This window comes from Hyperolius riggenbachi, chromosome 7 (genome assembly GCF_040937935.1).
Source record: "Hyperolius riggenbachi isolate aHypRig1 chromosome 7, aHypRig1.pri, whole genome shotgun sequence".
In the NCBI taxonomy this organism is placed as follows: domain Eukaryota; kingdom Metazoa; phylum Chordata; class Amphibia; order Anura; family Hyperoliidae; genus Hyperolius; species Hyperolius riggenbachi.
Window position 1 is genome coordinate 134,586,566 of NC_090652.1, and position 17,501 is coordinate 134,604,066.

At 47.8% G+C, this 17,501-nt stretch overlaps 1 protein-coding gene across 10 annotated transcripts in view; it reads left to right on the top strand.

The window, feature by feature from the left end:
• LITAFD (LITAF domain containing) overlaps positions 1–17,501 on the top strand; it is a 311,228-nt gene that overhangs the window by 269,422 nt on the left and 24,305 nt on the right. For all 10 annotated transcript variants that reach the window (XM_068244656.1, XM_068244664.1, XM_068244657.1 and 7 more), the window contains 2 exons: positions 1,945–2,013; positions 11,483–11,633. In XM_068244656.1, the coding sequence (XP_068100757.1) occupies positions 1,945–2,013; positions 11,483–11,633 (220 nt within the window). The remainder of the gene's footprint in view (positions 1–1,944; positions 2,014–11,482; positions 11,634–17,501) is intronic.

Sequence of the window (17,501 nt, forward strand, 5' to 3'; positions counted from 1 at the left end):
AAAAAGAGGTAGTACATCCCCCCCCCCCCCCCCCCCCCCCAATCACAACAAATTGCACTCCACCATCACATACCCAAAGTCAGTGCTGTGTGAGCTCATTTGGAATGAAATTTAAATATGGTGGGTGATATCTGGGTGTCCACAGGAGTGGTAGAGACGCCACCAATGAATTGCCCCATCCATATGTCCGGGCCCTTGCAAGAAAGTAAAAAAGCAATACCTGTAGTGGGCTGGGTCCATGGACTTGCCCGCCCACTGCATGATTCGTATAGTAGGCGGACATCATCCACATAAAGTCCAGTCCAACTGAGCACGCACAGGTCTGACTTGGGCTATATGATGCTGAGAGGCAATTATGGTGCCCATACACGATGCAATAAAAACTTTCCATTTTTCCGTTTATTCGATCTAAATAATCGAATTGAATGAAAGTTGAAAATATTTTTTTTTTTCCGATCAAGAAATTTGAACGATTATCCCGTTTTTTCGAGAAAAATCTGATCGGACATGATGGAAAAATCTTTATATTCGATCTAACGCAATAATCTAACAAAATTATCTAATAGAAAAAATGAATAATTGTACCATGTATGACCACCTTTAGCTGTGATTTGGTTGGGTTGGGTAATACTGTATTATTAATGATATTCTACTATCGCCTTTCAAAATCTTTCACACTAATCCCCCACTACCTACTCATATCACTAATCTCCTATCTATGCCTAACACTAAATTAGGGCTTAAATTAAAATGTGGGCTTTGGCTACATAATAGCTGAACCTGGGGCATCCAGATAGTTACCCCCACGCTGCTACCGCTGAACAGCATGCATTGCGGTTACCATGTGACAGTAACTATAACTCTCAACCAATTTCCCCTACATATAGGCCAAACTCCTAGCGCTGCTGTCACATCTCTGATTATACCTACCTGGGGCTTCCTCCAGCCCCTTCAGGCTGCTCGGTCACTCGCCGTCCTGTGCCGCCTGAAACCTCCGCAATTCGGCCCTGTACGTCTGCTAGTCTGTGCTTACTCTGCGTTGTGCTCCCGTCACCGTGAGATTTCTGACCCTGCGCAGCCACAGAACCCTTCCCAGCTGTAGAATCCCAACTGGCACCGACTGACAGAATTACCAGGCTGCCTAGTGGAGGATCCAGGCAGCCTTGGAAGACGGCGAGGGACTGGTCAGCCTAAAGGTGGTCGGAGGAAGTCTCAGGTATGTATAATTTTTTTTTATTTTGTCCGTCTCAGGTACTGTAACCACTTCAGTACCAGCCGTACCTGGCCCCTTTAAGGACCAGAGACCACTGGTACAAAAACCAGGGCCTACCGACATCACGCCGCACCTATCCACCAATCACGCTGCTCTCCCATTGCTGAAGCTCACTTGCTCTGTGTCGTTATGAGTGACAGCAAAGCTCTGTGAGTCGGTCAGGAGCCAATTTCATTGGCTCCTGACCCTGTGATCTATGTGAGCAAATGAGATTGGCTCACAGGGGCAGGAGCCAATGAAATCGGCTCCAGACTGCTTCACTGAGCTCTGTTGTCATACTGACAGCAGGGTGAGTGGGCTGCAGCAGCGGGAGAGCAGCGCGGCAGTAGCGTGCAACAGGCTAATTGAAATCTAAGCCCTGACAGGGATAACAGGTCACAAACAGGGCATAGATTTCAATTAGCGTGGTCTGGAAGCAATAACAGATAAGTTCTTTGTGGTGAGTACATACTGTACATGTGCCTGCAATTCACCAATGTCTAATCCACTAAGCTTTTAGCAATCTTTGTATTAATCTGATATGACCCACATGAGAGTTGCAAACATCCTAATAGCAAAGACTACTAATACAAGAACAATTATGTTATCCACTGTCCTCCAACCTTAGTAGTCAACTCCTTTTATGTAGTATAGGATTAAGTTTAACGTTGCTTTGTCTGTCTTTATCCAAGGCTTTAATCCAGCAGTGTATGCACCACAACCACCACCGTACAATGAAGGAGGGAACCAGCCGCCAACAGGTACAGGAAAGGTTTGAGTTTTAACATCACATTTTGAAACTGATACTTGAAGGCTGAGGGTACTTTCACACTGGGGTGTTGCGGAAAATTTACCACGACATCGGGGCTGGCTCTACGGGGGGCCCCCTCAAATAAATGTCTTGCCCCCTCAATCATCTGGGCACACGCACGGCGAGATGCAGTGAGTCTCGCTTGATATGTCTCCCGAGTCCCTCTGCCCTGCCACCAGTTTCCTTTTGGAATACAACGGTGCAGGGCAGGCACACAGAGAGGGAGGTGTCAGGCCGGGGTCAGCTGACTGCACAGCAGTCACATGACTGCTAAGCCGTTTTTTCCTCCTCCTCCTTATGGCGTGCTCAGGAGACAGACGGTGAGGCTCAGCTCAGAGCACTGCCACTGTTTGTGCTAGTTGAGCATTCGTTGTGCAATTGTGTCACTCAGTTTGGTGTGTGTATGCCCCCTCCTTTGACAACACTGCAGAGTGCAGTAGAGTTGTCCCGAACGGTTTGCCGGTGAACTTGTTCGTGTCGACGTGAACCGCAAATTTTTTTTCCCAAAAAAGTTTGGGTTCGCATTTTTCCCATAGACTTTAATGGCGCCGACTTTAACGGTTAATAGCAAAGCCCCCTTACATAGTAGAAACACCAAATTTGCTGGGTACGCGGAGGGGGTCACTGACTACAAGAGGAAAATCTTTTTTTTCAAAAAGACCTTTTACCAGTGATGGCTAACCTTGGCACTCCAGCTGTGACAAAACTACAAATCCCATCGTGCCTCTGCCTCTCCAAATTATGCTTAGAGCTGTCAGAGTAGTGCAATGCCTTATGGGACTAGTAGTTCCACCACAGCTGGAGTGCCAAGGTTAGCCATCACTGCCTTATACTTTAAAATCAATTTTAAAGATCTCTGCTGAGTGTGGGAAAAGTTCCAACCGCTGCCTACTTTAACGGTTAATAGCAAAGCCCCCTTAAATGCCAGAAACACCAAATTTGCATGGGAATGTTGAGAACAGTGGGAACAAAATGAAAAAAAAATTCAAACAGACCTTATACTTTTTGATAAAATGATTTTAAAAGTTCAAAGGAAAAAAGCCTTCCCCTCTACCCTCGAGCCCTTGTCCAAACCATGGACAAGGAGCTCTTCCCCAGCTCCGGTGCCCCAGGCGGAGGTGGGGGTAACGACTCACTGGGAGGGGGGGGGGTTCATGGTGGCATCTTGTATTTTGTACCCTTATACTCATTTCTCCTGGGAGGAGGGTGGGCATCTGGGGTCTCCTTCTTAAAGGGGACTCCCAGATGCCACCATGAAACCCCCCCCATGGAGTCATCGCCCCACCTCCTCCTGGGGCATCAGAGGTGGGGAAGAGCCCTTGTCCATGGATTGGACAAAGGCTCGGGGGGAGAGGGGAAGGCTTAGCCGCCCCTCCCCCCAGAGCCCCCCATACCATGGTCCATGCGGGCTGGTATAGCTCATGGTGTGAAGCCCCATGCGGCCGGGGCTCTGTATTCTGGCTATCCCAGCATGCATGGGGACAAGGGGTTACAGAGCGCTCGGCAGGGGGGACCCCACGTCATTTTTTGGGGGTAATTTCCCACACTCTGGACATTACATTTTTTTTAATTTAATTTTTTTTTTTTTAATATCGTTTCCCACTATCTTTTTAACATATCCGGCAAATTTGGTGTTGCTAGGATGTAATTTGATGTTTTTGCACTTTTTTGCAGCCTAACTGCGCTAAGGGGCCCAAAGTTCAATGAGTACCTTTAGGATTTCACAGGTCATTTTTGTTTCAAGACTACTCCTCAAGGTTTAGGGCCCCTAAAATGCCAGGGCAGTATAGGAACCCCACTAATGACCCCATTTTAGAAAGAAGGCACCCCAAGGTATTCCGTTAGGCGTATGGTGAGTTCATATAAGTTTTTATTTTTTTGTCACAAGTTAGCGGAAATTGATTTTAATTGTTTTTTTCACAAAGTGTCATTTTCCGCTAACTTGTGACAAAAAATAAAATCTTCTATGAACTCACCATACTCCTAACGGAGTACCTTTGGGTGTCTTCTTTCTAGAATGGGGTCATTTGTGGGGTTCCTATACTGCCCTGGCATTTTAGGGGACCTAAACCGTGAGGAGTAGTCTTGAAACCAAATGTCGCAAAATGACCTGTGAAATCCTAAAGGTACTCATTGGACTTTGGGCCCCTTAGCGTACTTAGGGTGTAAAAAAGTGCCACACATGTGTTACCGCCGTACTCAGGAGAAGTAGTATAATGTGTTTTGGGGTGTATTTTTACACATACCCGTGCTGGGTGGGAGAAATATCTCTGTAAATGACAATTGTTTGATTTTTTTTACACACAATTGTCCATTTACAGAGAGATTTCTCCCACCCAGCATGGGTATGTGTAAAAATACACCCCAAAACACATTATACTACTTCTCCTGAGTACGGCAATACCACATGTGTGACACTTTTTTGCAGCCTAGGTGCGCTAAGGTGCCCAACGTCCTATTCACAGGTCATTTTGAGGCATCTGTTTTCTAGACTACTCCTCACGGTTTAGGGCCCCTAAAATGCCAGGGCAGTATAGGAACCCCACAAGTGACCCCATTTTAGAAAGAAGACACCCCAAGGTATTCCATTAGGTGTATGGCGAGTTCATAGAAGATTTTATTTTTTGTCACAAGTTAGTGAAAAATGACACTTTGTGAAAAAAACCCAATAAAAATAAATTACCGCTAACTTTTGACAAAAAATAAAATCTTCTATGAACTCGTCATACACCTAACAGAATACATTGGGGTGTCTTTTTTCTAAAATGGTGTCACTTGTGGGGTTCCTATACCGCCCTGGCATTTTACGGGCCCAAAACCGTGAGTAGTCTGGAAACCAAATGTCTCAAAATGACTGTTCAGGGGTATAAGCATCTGCAAATTTTGATGACAGGTGGTGTATGAGGGGGCGAATTTTGTGGAACCGGTCATAAGCAGGGTGGCCTTTTAGATGACAGGTTGTATTGGGCCTGATCTGATGGATAGGAGTGCTAGGGGGGTGACAGGAGGTGATTGATGGGTGTCTCAGGGGGTGATTAGAGGGGAAAATAGATGCAATCAATGCACTGGGGACGTGATCGGAAGGGGGTCTGAGGGGGATCTGAGGGTTTGGCCGAGTGATCAGGAGCCCACCTGGGGCAAATTAGGGCCTGATCTGATGGGTAGGTGTGCTAGGGGGTGACAGGAGGTGATTGATGGGTGTCTCAAGGTGTGATTAGAGGGAGGAATAGATGCAAGCAATGCACTGGCGAGGTGATCAGGGCTGGGTTCTGAGGGTGTGGGCGGGTGATTGAGTGCCCTAGGGGCAGATAGGGGTCTAATCTGATGGATAGCAGTGACAGGGGGTGATTGATGGGTAATTAGTGGGTGTTTGGAGCAGAGAACAGATGTAAACAATGCACTTGGGAGGTGATCTGACGTCGGATCTGCGGGCGATCTGTTGGTGTGAGTGGGTGATCAGATTGCCCGCAAGGGGCAGGTTAGGGGCTGATTGATGGGTGGCAGTGCCAGGGGGTAATTGATGCGTGGCAGTGACAGGGGGTGATTGATGGGAGGCAGTGACAGGGGGTGATTGATGGGTGATTGACAGGTGATCAGTGGGTTATTACAGGGAAGAACAGATGTAACTAATGCACTGGCGAATTGATAAGGGGGGGTCTGAGGGCAATCTGAGCATGTAGGCGGGTGATTGGGTGCCCGCAAGGGGCAGATTAGGGTCTGATCTGATGGGTAACAGTGACAGGTGTTGATAGGGGGTGATTGATGGGTAATTAGTGGGTGTTTAGGGTAGAGAACAGATGTAAACACTGCATTTGGGAGGTGATCTGACGTCGGATCTGCGGGCGATCTATTGGTGTGGGTGGGTGATCAGATTGCCCGCAAGGGGCATGTTAGGGGCTGATTGATGGGTGGCAGTGACAGGGGGTGATTGATGGGTGATTGACGGGTGATTGACAGGTGATCAGGGGGATAGATGCATACAGTACACGGGGGGGGGGGGGTCTGGGGAGAATCTGAGGGGTGGGGGGTGATCAGGAGGGTGCACAATTGTCCATTTACAGAGTTATTTCTCCCACCCAGCATGGGTATGTGTAAAAATACACCCCAAAACACATTGTACTACTTCTCCCGAGTACGGCGATACCACATGTGTGGCACTTTTTTGCAGCCTAGGTGCGCTAAGGGGCCCAAAGTCCAATGAGTACCATTTAGACATTGGGACCACCAGGGCAGGAGGCAGCCTGTATAATACACTTTGTAAACATTACAAAGTGTATTATACACTTTGTATGCGGCGATCGCGGGGTTAACATCCCGCCGGCGCTTCCGTATGGCCGGCGGGATGTTGCGACGGGTGAGCGGAGCGAGGCGGCGGCGGAGGATCGCGTCACGGATGACGCGATCGCTCCGCCCATGCCCCTAAAAGGACCGCCGCCTCTGTGAGTGAGCTGGTCCTTGCAAGCTCCACTTCCCGGCCGCCCCTGTGCGTTAGGCGGTCGGGAAGTGGTTAAGGGTTTGGCAAGCAGGGGGCCTTTGCTTTTAACTGCTAAAGTCGGCGGGAATTGTTTCCCAAGATCTGTCATTTACGGGCATTTAAATGTATACGTTTTTCCTTTGAACTTTTAAAATCAATTTTCTCAAAAAGTATAAGATCTTTTTTTTGAAAATGTTTGCTTTGCTATTAACCGTTAAAGACGGTGACGGTTGAACATTTCCCACATTCAGTACAAGATCTTTAAAATTGATTTTCTCAAAAAGTATTAGGTCTTTTTGAAAAAAAAAAAATGTTTTTCTCTTGTAGTCACTGACCCCCTCCAGGTGATAGACCCCTTGAAATGTCTTTTCCATCATTTTTGTGGCCAGAAATAGTGTTTGTAGTTTTGGAAGTTCGCCTGCCCATTGAAGTCTATTGCTGTTCGCAAAGTTTGTGCGAACCCGAACTTTTGCGGAAGTTCGCGTTCGATGTTCACGAACCTAAAATCGGAGGTTCGAGACAACTCTAGAGTGCAGACACACACCACCGCCTCTGGTCTGCCACTCTGCCTGCCCTGATATAATATACTAACTAGAGAGTACAGCACAACTTACTCTCTCTTCATCATCATGGAGTCTGTTCCCCGACAGCAGTGACCCTCTGGACCTGTTATCCTGTCCTGAACCAGAACTTCCTCTCTGGCTCAGTGGCTCTGCTCTAAAGGTTATTATGCTGTTGCATATCTTTCAAAGGAAAACATTTCTTTGTTACTGCTAATACAAATCTTGCAAAAATCTGCAGTGTTTCTACTTCCTGCTTTTGTGGAAGCAGACATACCGTTTGTACTTGTGTATAAGCCAAGTTTTTGAGGCAAAAAAAATGACCCCAAAGTGGGGGTCTCGGCCAATACATGAGTCAATCGTATTTTGTGGTGCCCCCCGTCCATGCATCTTGCGCCGCAATGTTTATTTAACAGCTCAGTGCAGCCGCGTAAGCCCCACCCCCACCGCCACGTGTTGTAAAGCGGTACGATTGTTACCTTGTTATCCCCCAAGCTCCGTGCGCTGCCTGATAGGAACATGTCCTGCAGCCATACCTTTAAAGGACCACTGTAACGAAAATCATAAAATTTAAAATATACAGGATCTTCTCAAAAAATTAGCATATTGTGAAAAAGTTCATTATTTTCTGTAATGTACTGATAAACATTAGACTGTCATATATTTTAGATTCAAATACACACAACTGAAGTAGTTCAAGCCTTTTATTGTTTTAATATTGATGATTTTGGCAGACAGCTCTTGAAAACCCAAAATTCCTATCTCAAAAAATTAGCATATTTCATCCGACCAATAAAAGAAAAGTGTTTTTAAAACAAAAAAAAAGTCAACCTCAAGTATTGAGTGCATAACTAAACATAATTATTTGAAGGTTGACTTTTTTTTGTTTTAAAAACACTTTTCTTTTATTGGTCGATTGAAATATGCTAATTTTTTGATATAGGAAATTTGGGTTTTCATGAGCTGTATGCCAAAATCATCAATATTAAAACAATAAAAGGCTTGAACTACTTCAGTTGTGTGTATTTGAATCTAAAATATATGAAAGTCTAACGTTTATCAGTACATTACAGAAAATAATGAACTTTATCACAATATGCAAATTTTTTGAGAAGATCCTGTATACCTATAAGAAGTATGTCTCTTCCAGAGTAAAATGAGCCATAAATTACTTTTCTCCTATTTTGCTGTCACTTACAGTAAGTAGTAGAAATCTGACAGAACCGACAGGTTTTGGATTAGCCCATCTCCTCATGGGGGGTTCTCAGGGTTTTCTTTATTTTCAAAAGCACTTAGTGAATGGCAGTTGCTTCGCCCAACTGGCAAAAAAGTGTACGGTGAGCTGGGAGGCTGCCCAGCATCTTTGTATAAATCTTTTTCAGGTAATGTCTTTACAAAGAATAAAGGCCATGCTGAGAATCACTTATGGAGAGATGGACTAGGCCAAAACCTGTTGGTAAGGTCAGATTCCTATTAACTACTGTAAGTGACAGCAGCAAAGGAGAAAAATAATCTATGGCTCATTTAACTCAGGAAGAAACATACCTCTTATTTGTATGTGTTAACATTAAAAATTCATGTAAAGATTTTCGTGACAGTGGTCCTTTAAAATGCCCTCTCTATCCCCTGTGTCCCGTTCGGGGTATGCAGAGCTGGGGTGTGTGGTGCACGTGTTTCACTTACCGATGCACGCATTGATTTTTTTCCTGGCCAGTCGCAGGCTCCTTATTATGACGCCCTCCAGTGAGGGCTTCCCCCGTCGCCATGGCGACGGGGCCGGATGGCGTCACCGACGTCATGGACATCGTGACGTCTCAGGGAGTCCTGATCCACCCCTTAGCGCTGCCTGGCGCTGATAGGCCAGGCAGCGCAGGGGTCTAGGGGGGGCCTCTGCGGCGACGCGGATAGCGGCGAATCGGCGCGGATAGCGGCGAATCGGCGCAGGGCGGCGATCGGTGTGCTGACACAGCTAGCAAAGTGCTAGCTGCGTTCAGCAAAAAAAAAAATTACGCAAATCGGCCCAGCAAGGCCTGAGAAAACCTCCTGCGCGGCTTACAGCCAGGAAGGTTAAAGAGTTTAGCCTGTCCAATTCCCTCTCATGCACCCTGGATGTTTTCAGAGAGTTTTCATTCCCCCCATCTGTGGCTAAGCGCAAGTTGTAATTGAGCTGCCTGTCTCAGCAGAAAGTTAATGGGTACACACAGGATGTTAACGCTATGTCTGCTTCCATAAAAGCAGGAAGGTAGGCACACTGCAGATTTATTACAGGATTTGTATCAGATGTTACAAGGAAATGTTTTTTTTTAAAAAGGTTATTATGCTGTTGGATATCTTTTACAGCGGAGAGGAAGTTCTGAGTTCAGATCTGCTTAATGCACTTTCCATCCTTGGCTTATACCCCAGTAAATCATTTTCCCCCGTTTTTTGGGGTAAAAGTTGGGGGTCGGCTTATACTCGGGTCGGCTTATACATGAGTATATACTAGGGATGGGACGAATCCACAATTTCTTCTAATCCGAATCCTGATCCGAATCTAAAAAGGTTCTTGAATATCTCGAACCTTTCGAATCCCAAATCTAACGAATCCTGCACATAAGAATTGTGCGATCCATGGTAAAGTTGCCCGCAGTATAGGTACCCAGGCATAGGTGCTCGCAGTATAGGTAGCTAGGTAAAGGTAGCTAGGTAGGGGCCTTCAGTATAGGTTGCAGGGTATAGTGGCCTTCAGTATAGGCAGCAGGGTATAGTGGCCTTCAGTATAGGCAGCAGCGTATAGTGGCCTTCAGTATGGGCAGCAGGGTATAGTGGCCTTCAGTATAGGCAGCAGGGTATAGGGGCCTTCAGTATAGGCAGCAGCGTATAGTGGCCTTCAGTATAGGCAGCAGGGTATAGGGGCCTTCAGTATAGGCAGCAGGGTATATAGGCCTTCAGTATAGGCAGCAGGGTATAGGGGCCTTTTGTATAGGTAGCAGGGTATAGGGGGCTTCAGTATAGGTAGCAGGCTATGGGGGGCTTCAGTATAGGTAGCAGGCTATGGGGGGCTTCAGTATAGGTAGCAGGCTATGGGGGGCTTCAGTATAGGTAGCAGGCTATGGGGGCTTCAGTATGGGGAGCTTCAGTATAGGTAGCAGGCTATGGGGGGCTTCAGTATAGGTAGCAGGCTATGGGGGGCTTCAGTAAAGGTAGCAGGCTATGTGGGGCTTCGGTATAGGTAGCAGGTTATGAGAGGCTGCAGTGTAGGTAGCTGGGTAATATCCTCCTCCCTCGCCCTGCAGCCTCCTCCGCTCGTCCCCCTGCATAAATAAGGAGAAGCAGCCTCTCACCTCCAGCGTGGAGCCCGGAGCGGCAGACTTCTCCTTCACTTCCTTGTTCCCCCTAGTGGCCGCCGGACCGGCTCTTACTGATGACGCAGTAAGAGCCAGTTACTAGGGGGAATAAGGAAGACTGCAGGAGGTGTGCCGCTCCGGGCTCCACGCTGGAGGTGAGAGGCTGCTTCTTTTTATTTATGCAGGGGGGCGAGCGGAGGAGGTGCGGGGAGCGGGAGGAGGACAATTGCGAGCGAGTGAAGAGGCGGATGCGCGGCGATGCAGCGTTGGGATTCGCCGCGTTCGTCATCCCATCCCTAGTATATACAGTATTGTTAACAACCAGTGCTTTTAAATGAGCTTATCTGTCGTGACAGGCAGGTGATGCAAGTGAGAGATCAAATTACAACTTGTGATTAGACACAGATGAGGGGGAATTAGACAGGCTAAACTCTCTAAATACATACAGGGTGCATTTTTCGACACCGCTGCCTCTGCCCTCTGGTCTGCCACTCTGTCTGTGATAGACAGACTACACATATCAGTATTGGACCGGACGAATCTTACTCCATTCATAACAGTGCTCAAACATGATGTGTATACATTATGCCCCCTTCACATTTCTGACTGCCCCCTCATATGTTCCTGTCTAGAACCGGCCCTGCACAACATGCCTCTGGCCAATGAAAGTCTAGGGGGGAGTTCTCACTCCCCACGTTGTGGTACGCTGCGCCGGAAGTGCCCTATCTAACGTGCTTGCAAACTTACATTACCATGCGGCGATCAGCGTCGGACTGGAAGTCATGTAAGTCTATGGCAACGCGCCTGTCTCTAAAAAAATGTGCAACAGTTTTCGATGTTGCGCTTGCGCTTAAGCGTATTTTAGAAATACGCTTGCCCAACAGGAAGTGAGCGTCACTTAGCCGAAGGCCAGACTGGGATTACTGATTGACTGCAGCGGTGCGCACCACCAAAAACAAGCCTTTTGGGATTACCACGTCAGCAAACTGCAGTGTGAAGCTGGCCTCAGGTTTTAATACTCGCTCTCTAACCCTCTTGTTGTTTCCTTATTTTCCATAGTATTGATGCCACAAATTGTTCTGAAGACTGACATGAGGGACACTGCTGCGTATGCTGTCTGTCCGGCCTGCAATGTGCCATGTATGACAAGAATTGAGTATAAGTCAGGATGCTTAACAACACTTTTATGCTGCCTGCTATTTTTCTTTGGGTAAGTTTTGTTGTTTATTTGGAAGAGCTGATCTAATATCTGCTCATACCATATTAGAGTGTTGCTCAATATTGGGTATATCTGGCAGAACATTTGTCATCATTTTTTGGGTGGTTTTGTAATACTTACCAATAAAGGTGGCCATACATCACTTAATCTGCCACTAGATCGACCATCAGATTCAGATTCAACACTCACTAGGGGCATGGGGAGGGGGAGGGGGGTGCACACATAGACCCTTGGGGTGGGAAGGGGGGACACACCAGCTAGGGCTTCGTCAGTTATCATAAAATCGAACACCGTACTGCCATACACCTGATCGAGCCCTTGCAACCAAGATTTTCTAGCAATCGATCCTTTTGACCGAATTTGCATGAAAATTTTCAAAAGATCAATTGGGTGAGTATATTGCAGTATCCAGAACTTAACTTACCAGCAGTCTCAACTAACCAGCACAAATTGCCAGAAGTGCTCACAGAGGTGAATGCCAACTTATTAGGCTGTTTATGGGCTCCGCTGTGCTTAAAGCATATATAAAGTGACCTAAATAAACTAGCTTTACTTACCTGAGGCTTCTTCCAGCCCCTAGCAGTCATTCTCTCCCTTTCCGCAGCTCCGGGCTTCTCTTCCCGGCAGGCTGGCATCTTCTGCACATGCATGCCCCCACATCACCAGGAGCGTACTGCGCCTGCACAGTAGTACACTATAGATGATGGGAGAACATGGTGCGATGCACATCTACGCAGAAGATGCCGACCCGTTGAGGGTCAGCGATACTTCAGATCAGAGACCTCCTACAGAGTGTCCTTTAAGGACAAGAAAGGGAGGTTGCATTTATTTGTGCGCTTCGTTGTAGGTCTGTGCAGTACTCTAACAAAGCTGCACAGCCATCTATTGTGAAAAATGGCCTGGTCACTAGAGGGGGGTACGCCTGTGGTCCTGAAGTGGTTAATGAATGCTGCTCAGTGCTCATTGTTGGGTTCAGACTTGTGAGGGCTACTAAATATGGAGATAGCCATCAAGGTACCAAATCATGTCAGTATCTGCAAGTGAACAACAAACTGGCATACTGAAGTCAGCTTGGACTATTCTGTAGTATATTTTAGTAGCATGTTTTGCAATGTTATTTAAATACTGAATGCCTTTATTTCAAAATGCATCCTTTATAGATAGAAGTGTGTGACAGGACATGCTCATACAGCTGCAAGCTAGAGCACACATTGGCTTGAATCAGACACACAGCTGCAGGGTAGAGTTCCCCCGGTAAAGGATGATTAGCTTCCTTCACAGAGAAGTAACTAGAGATGGCCCGAACGGTTCGCTGGCGAACGGTTCCCGGCGAACTTCCGGAAGTTCGATTCGCCCCCATAATGCACCACTATGGGTCAGCTTTGACCTTGTACATCACAGTCAACAGGCACACTGTAGCCAATCAGGCTACACTCCCTCCTGGAGCCACTCGCCCCCTTATAAAAGACAGGCAGCAGTGGACTCACTCGTGTGCCTGCAGTAATTAGTGAAGGGATAGCTGCTGAAGGGATAGCTGCTGCAGACTCTCAGAGAAAGCTTAGTTAGGCTCTTGTAGGCTTGTTAGCTTGCTCCTGGCTGATTGTTATTGCTAAAAAAGCACTTCTCAACAGCTCTTTTGAGAGCTAATCTTGTTCTTGTAATTTTTTTTTTTTTTTGTGTGGCCCACTTGCATTATATACAGCCCTGTCAGTCAGTGTCACTGTGCCTGTCTGTGTGTGACAGGTGCACATGTAATACCCATCACTGCATATACCTACTACCTGTTGTTCACTTCAGTGCACCCACCTACCTACGTGAGCACACGCAGTGTGATATACCACTCCGTGCATCAGGGGCGCTTCTTGCCACAGGCAGTACAAGCAGCTGCCTGCAGCGCTGTGCCAATCAAAAGGCGCATTTGCGGCCGCCTGTCCCTACTGCCATGTCATTTATTTTGTCCCCCCTGTCTGTGTTCCTCTCGGCAGCAGCAGCCAGCTTGTTTCTATGCTACACGTGCGTGTAGCGACACTTCCGTCTCCCCTCCGCCCTCTGGCGCCAGCCGTCCAATAAGCAGAGGGGAAAGCTCTGCTCCAAGCCTCAGCTTTTGTAAGCAGCCACAGACGCAGTGTTTACTGCGAGTAGCCGCGCCCCCTAACCCCGCCCACCACCAGTCAAGCATGGAGGTTATGCCGATCTGGATGCTGCTGACCACCTGAAAGTGGCCAGTCTATGCTCCCCTGCATCCCCCCTGAAGGGGCATCATTCAGAGCAGAGAGAGGTGAGCAGGCAGATGGCAAAACTGCAGGCTGTGCTCGGAGAGGAGAACAGAGAGAGAGAGAGAGAGAGACAGCTACCAATTAGTGTTGTCCGGATCATGAACGATTCGGATCTTTGATCCAAATCTATTTTATGAGTCGATCATCCGAATCATCAAAATGAGTGATTCGGATCGCAAAAGGGGAGGGGCCAGGAGCGACACGCCCCCTCTCAGCGGGCAGCGGGGTCTTGGAAGCAGAGCTGAGATGGATCGCTCTGTTGGATGGGAGGCAGCGTTGCAGGGACAGGTAGATGAGAGAGAGGGGACACATGGGTGCCACTGACTGCCAGATATGTGTAGAGCACACATACTGGCTATAACGTGCTGCCCATTACAGGCTGGCTGTTCCGTAGTGCTGCACAGTGAACACATGGGAAGCTTTTGGCTCAGCATAGCTCAGTAACTTTGTAGACAGTGTGATTGAAAGGCAATATAATCCTCCTGCACTCGGCACTAAACAGCTGCACTTATCTTCTGGGAATGCTTTCTTTCACTGTGCGACCTTTTCTTTCAAAGTGTACAGATGAACATATAGGTGAAATATATGTAAAGCATATGACTTCAGCATGTGGGTATTACGTGCAAACATTTCTGCTCTCTGCTCGTCCCTCCTCCCTTCTCTGTCCACTCCCTGCCCTCTGTCCATCTTCTCCCCTTCTCTGTGTGTCCACTCCCTCCCCTTCTCCTGTCCACAGACCTGTCCTGCTGTTCATTTCACCCCGAATGCTTCCGGTAGTAAAATGATCCGAGATTCGAATCAAAGATCCGGATCTCTTCAATGATCCGATTCGAATCATCCGGATCATTGAAAAGATCCGAACTTCCTATCTCTACTACCAATCAGCAGGACGGATGGAGTGCAGGGAGGAGCACAGAAGCTGGAAAGCTGACATGTGAGTAGAGGGACAGGACTGTCAGCGACACTGTGTGTGAGGCAGCCCCCCTCCCCCTCGCCCATCTAGTGACAGGAGAAAAGACACAGGCTCTGCCTTGCATTTGTAACAGGGCTGAAAAGTTCCTGTGTCTGAGTGCCCTGTGATTGCCCTGCTGGACTCCATCCCCCTCTTCCTCCCTCCTCTCCCCCTCCCAGTGCTTCAACATGCTCCCAGTGTGCTCTCTGTCAAACAAGACTACTTGTGGTGAGACACATCTGTCTCTCCCTCAATCACTCTGTCTCTCCTCCATTTTCCTCCATTTCTTCCTCCTTTCCACCTATTTTCTTCACCACTCTCCTTTTCATGTACTTTTGTGACACTCTCCCACTTTACTGGTATGTCTCTGTTATCTGCTACTGTCTCTCTCTCTCTCTCTCTCTCTCTCTCTCTCTCTCAGGGGTGCCTGATCCACCAGCCTCACCGACCAAGCGGTTGCGTGAGGTGCTGTCAGTTTGTGTCACCTGAGGCGCAGCCATATTGTGTGACCCCCATGGTTCGGTGCTTGCGGCGTCTAATAGACGCTGTGCCAAATTGCTGGCCGAATCCCGCAGCTCACCTCAGCCTGCAGAGTCTTCCGCCAGGCAGAGCAGGGCTACAGGAAGATGGTGTCCGAAGCCCTGCACTGGAGACTATTTGTGTCTCCGGCGCAGGGCTTTGGGCTCCATCTTCCCGTAGCCCTGCTCTGCCTGTGTTAGCGTGGGACTTTCACAGCGGCTGGCTGAAGGGAGATGACTCGATGAGCTGTGCGCTGGGAGAGGCGACTTCTGCAGGCTTTTTTTTTTTTTTACAGGTGCATTATTTATTTGTGAAACACTGCCCATATTATGATTGTTTTCTAGTGAAACATTGCTGCATTACGATTATTTTCTGGTGAAACATTGCTGCGTTACGATTATTTTCTAGTGAAACATTGCTGCGTTACGATTATTTTCTAGTGAAACATTGCTACATTACGATTTTTTTATGGTGAGACATTGCTGCATTATAATTATTTTATGGTGAAACATTGCTGCATTACGATTATGTTATGGTGGAACATTGCTGCATTACGATTTTTTTATGGTGAAACATTGCTGCATTACGATTTTTTCATGGTGAAACATTGCCGCAGTACGATTATTTTATAATGAAACATTATTTTCATGAAGGGGGTGGACGGGAGAGGGAAGGGAACCACGGGGGGGGGGCGCCGCAGGTTTTATCGCCTGGAGTGACAAAATGGCTAGAGGCGCCCCTGCCGTGCATACCTGTTCACTGCACCTGTGTGACTGACTGCACGTTGTATAAGGGCTCATTTCCACTAGTGCGGTGCGAATCGCTGGGATTCCACCGCTGGCGAAATCGCATGCGGATGCGATTCCGCGTGCGTTTTTGCCGCGATTTCGCATAGGCAGGGTATATGCGAATTTAACCATGTCACTGCCTAGTTCAATTTACATTAGTTTTCATGCGAAATCGCGGCAAAAAACGCATGTGCGTTTTCCCTATCAAATACATAGCCTGCGAATCTCCTGCATTCCTCACGCAGGCGAATTCTGCAGGCTCTACCGTGCAGAAAAATCCTGCACAGAAAAATGCTGGAAAAAACTGACAAGTGGAAACAGGGCCATCCACTTGTATTGGCTGTGCGAATCCGCATGCAGACAACGCATGCGGATTCGCTCTAGTGGAAACAGGCCCTTAGTCAAGTCAGTGCATACCTTTCAATTCATCCCCCCCAATATGGACAAAACAAAAGGCAGAGGCAGGCCACCTGGCAGGTCTGTTAGAGGTCGCGCTGTCGTGATTTCGTGCGGCCCATGACCAAAGTACAGTGTTCAGAAGAAGGCACGTGCCATCAACCCCCAATATTGTCAGGACGTAGTTGACTAATTTAACACAGAACACCTCATCTTCCTCAGCTTCCGCACGGAAGCGTGACATATCTTCTTCTTCCTGCTCGGATTCTGGCACCCCACTTAACACTCAGTCGGCTGCCACCACCAAAGTGCCATCACCCCAGCGCTTAGCGGTGTGGACATTTTTTTGTGTGTCTGCCTCAGATGAGAGCAATGCCACCTGTACTCTCTGCCACCGAAAATTGAACCGTGGAAAGACCAAGACCCGCGTAGGAACAACTACCTTACGAAGGCACATGATTACAAAGCACAAACTGCAATGGGATAACCACCTGAGGGAAAGCAGCACATAAAAGCAAATCCACACACCGCAGTGGAAGATATGCAATTATTTCTCAAAAAAGGCGATACCCAAACTGTACCGTGATGTTGAAAGGCAAGTGGTGTCATCTCTGGCACACAGCGTTGGGTCAAGGGTCCATCTGACCACGGATGCCTGGTCTGCAAAGCATGGTCAAGCCTGCCCGAAGACTAAGTCAGTCTCCACACACAGCATCTCTGCCTGCCCCAAGACTAAGTCAGTCCCCAGTCCCCACACAGCATCTCTGCCTGCAGGCCCCTTGACTGCCTTCTCCGCCACCACCAACAGGATCCAGGACTCCAGGCGGACTCCTGAATTTTAAGGCCGCTGCTAGCAGCGGCCGCTATAATAATTTTTCTGGTGCATGTACATGTCTGTCTAATTTTTCTGGCTGCACTGCGGCTGCAA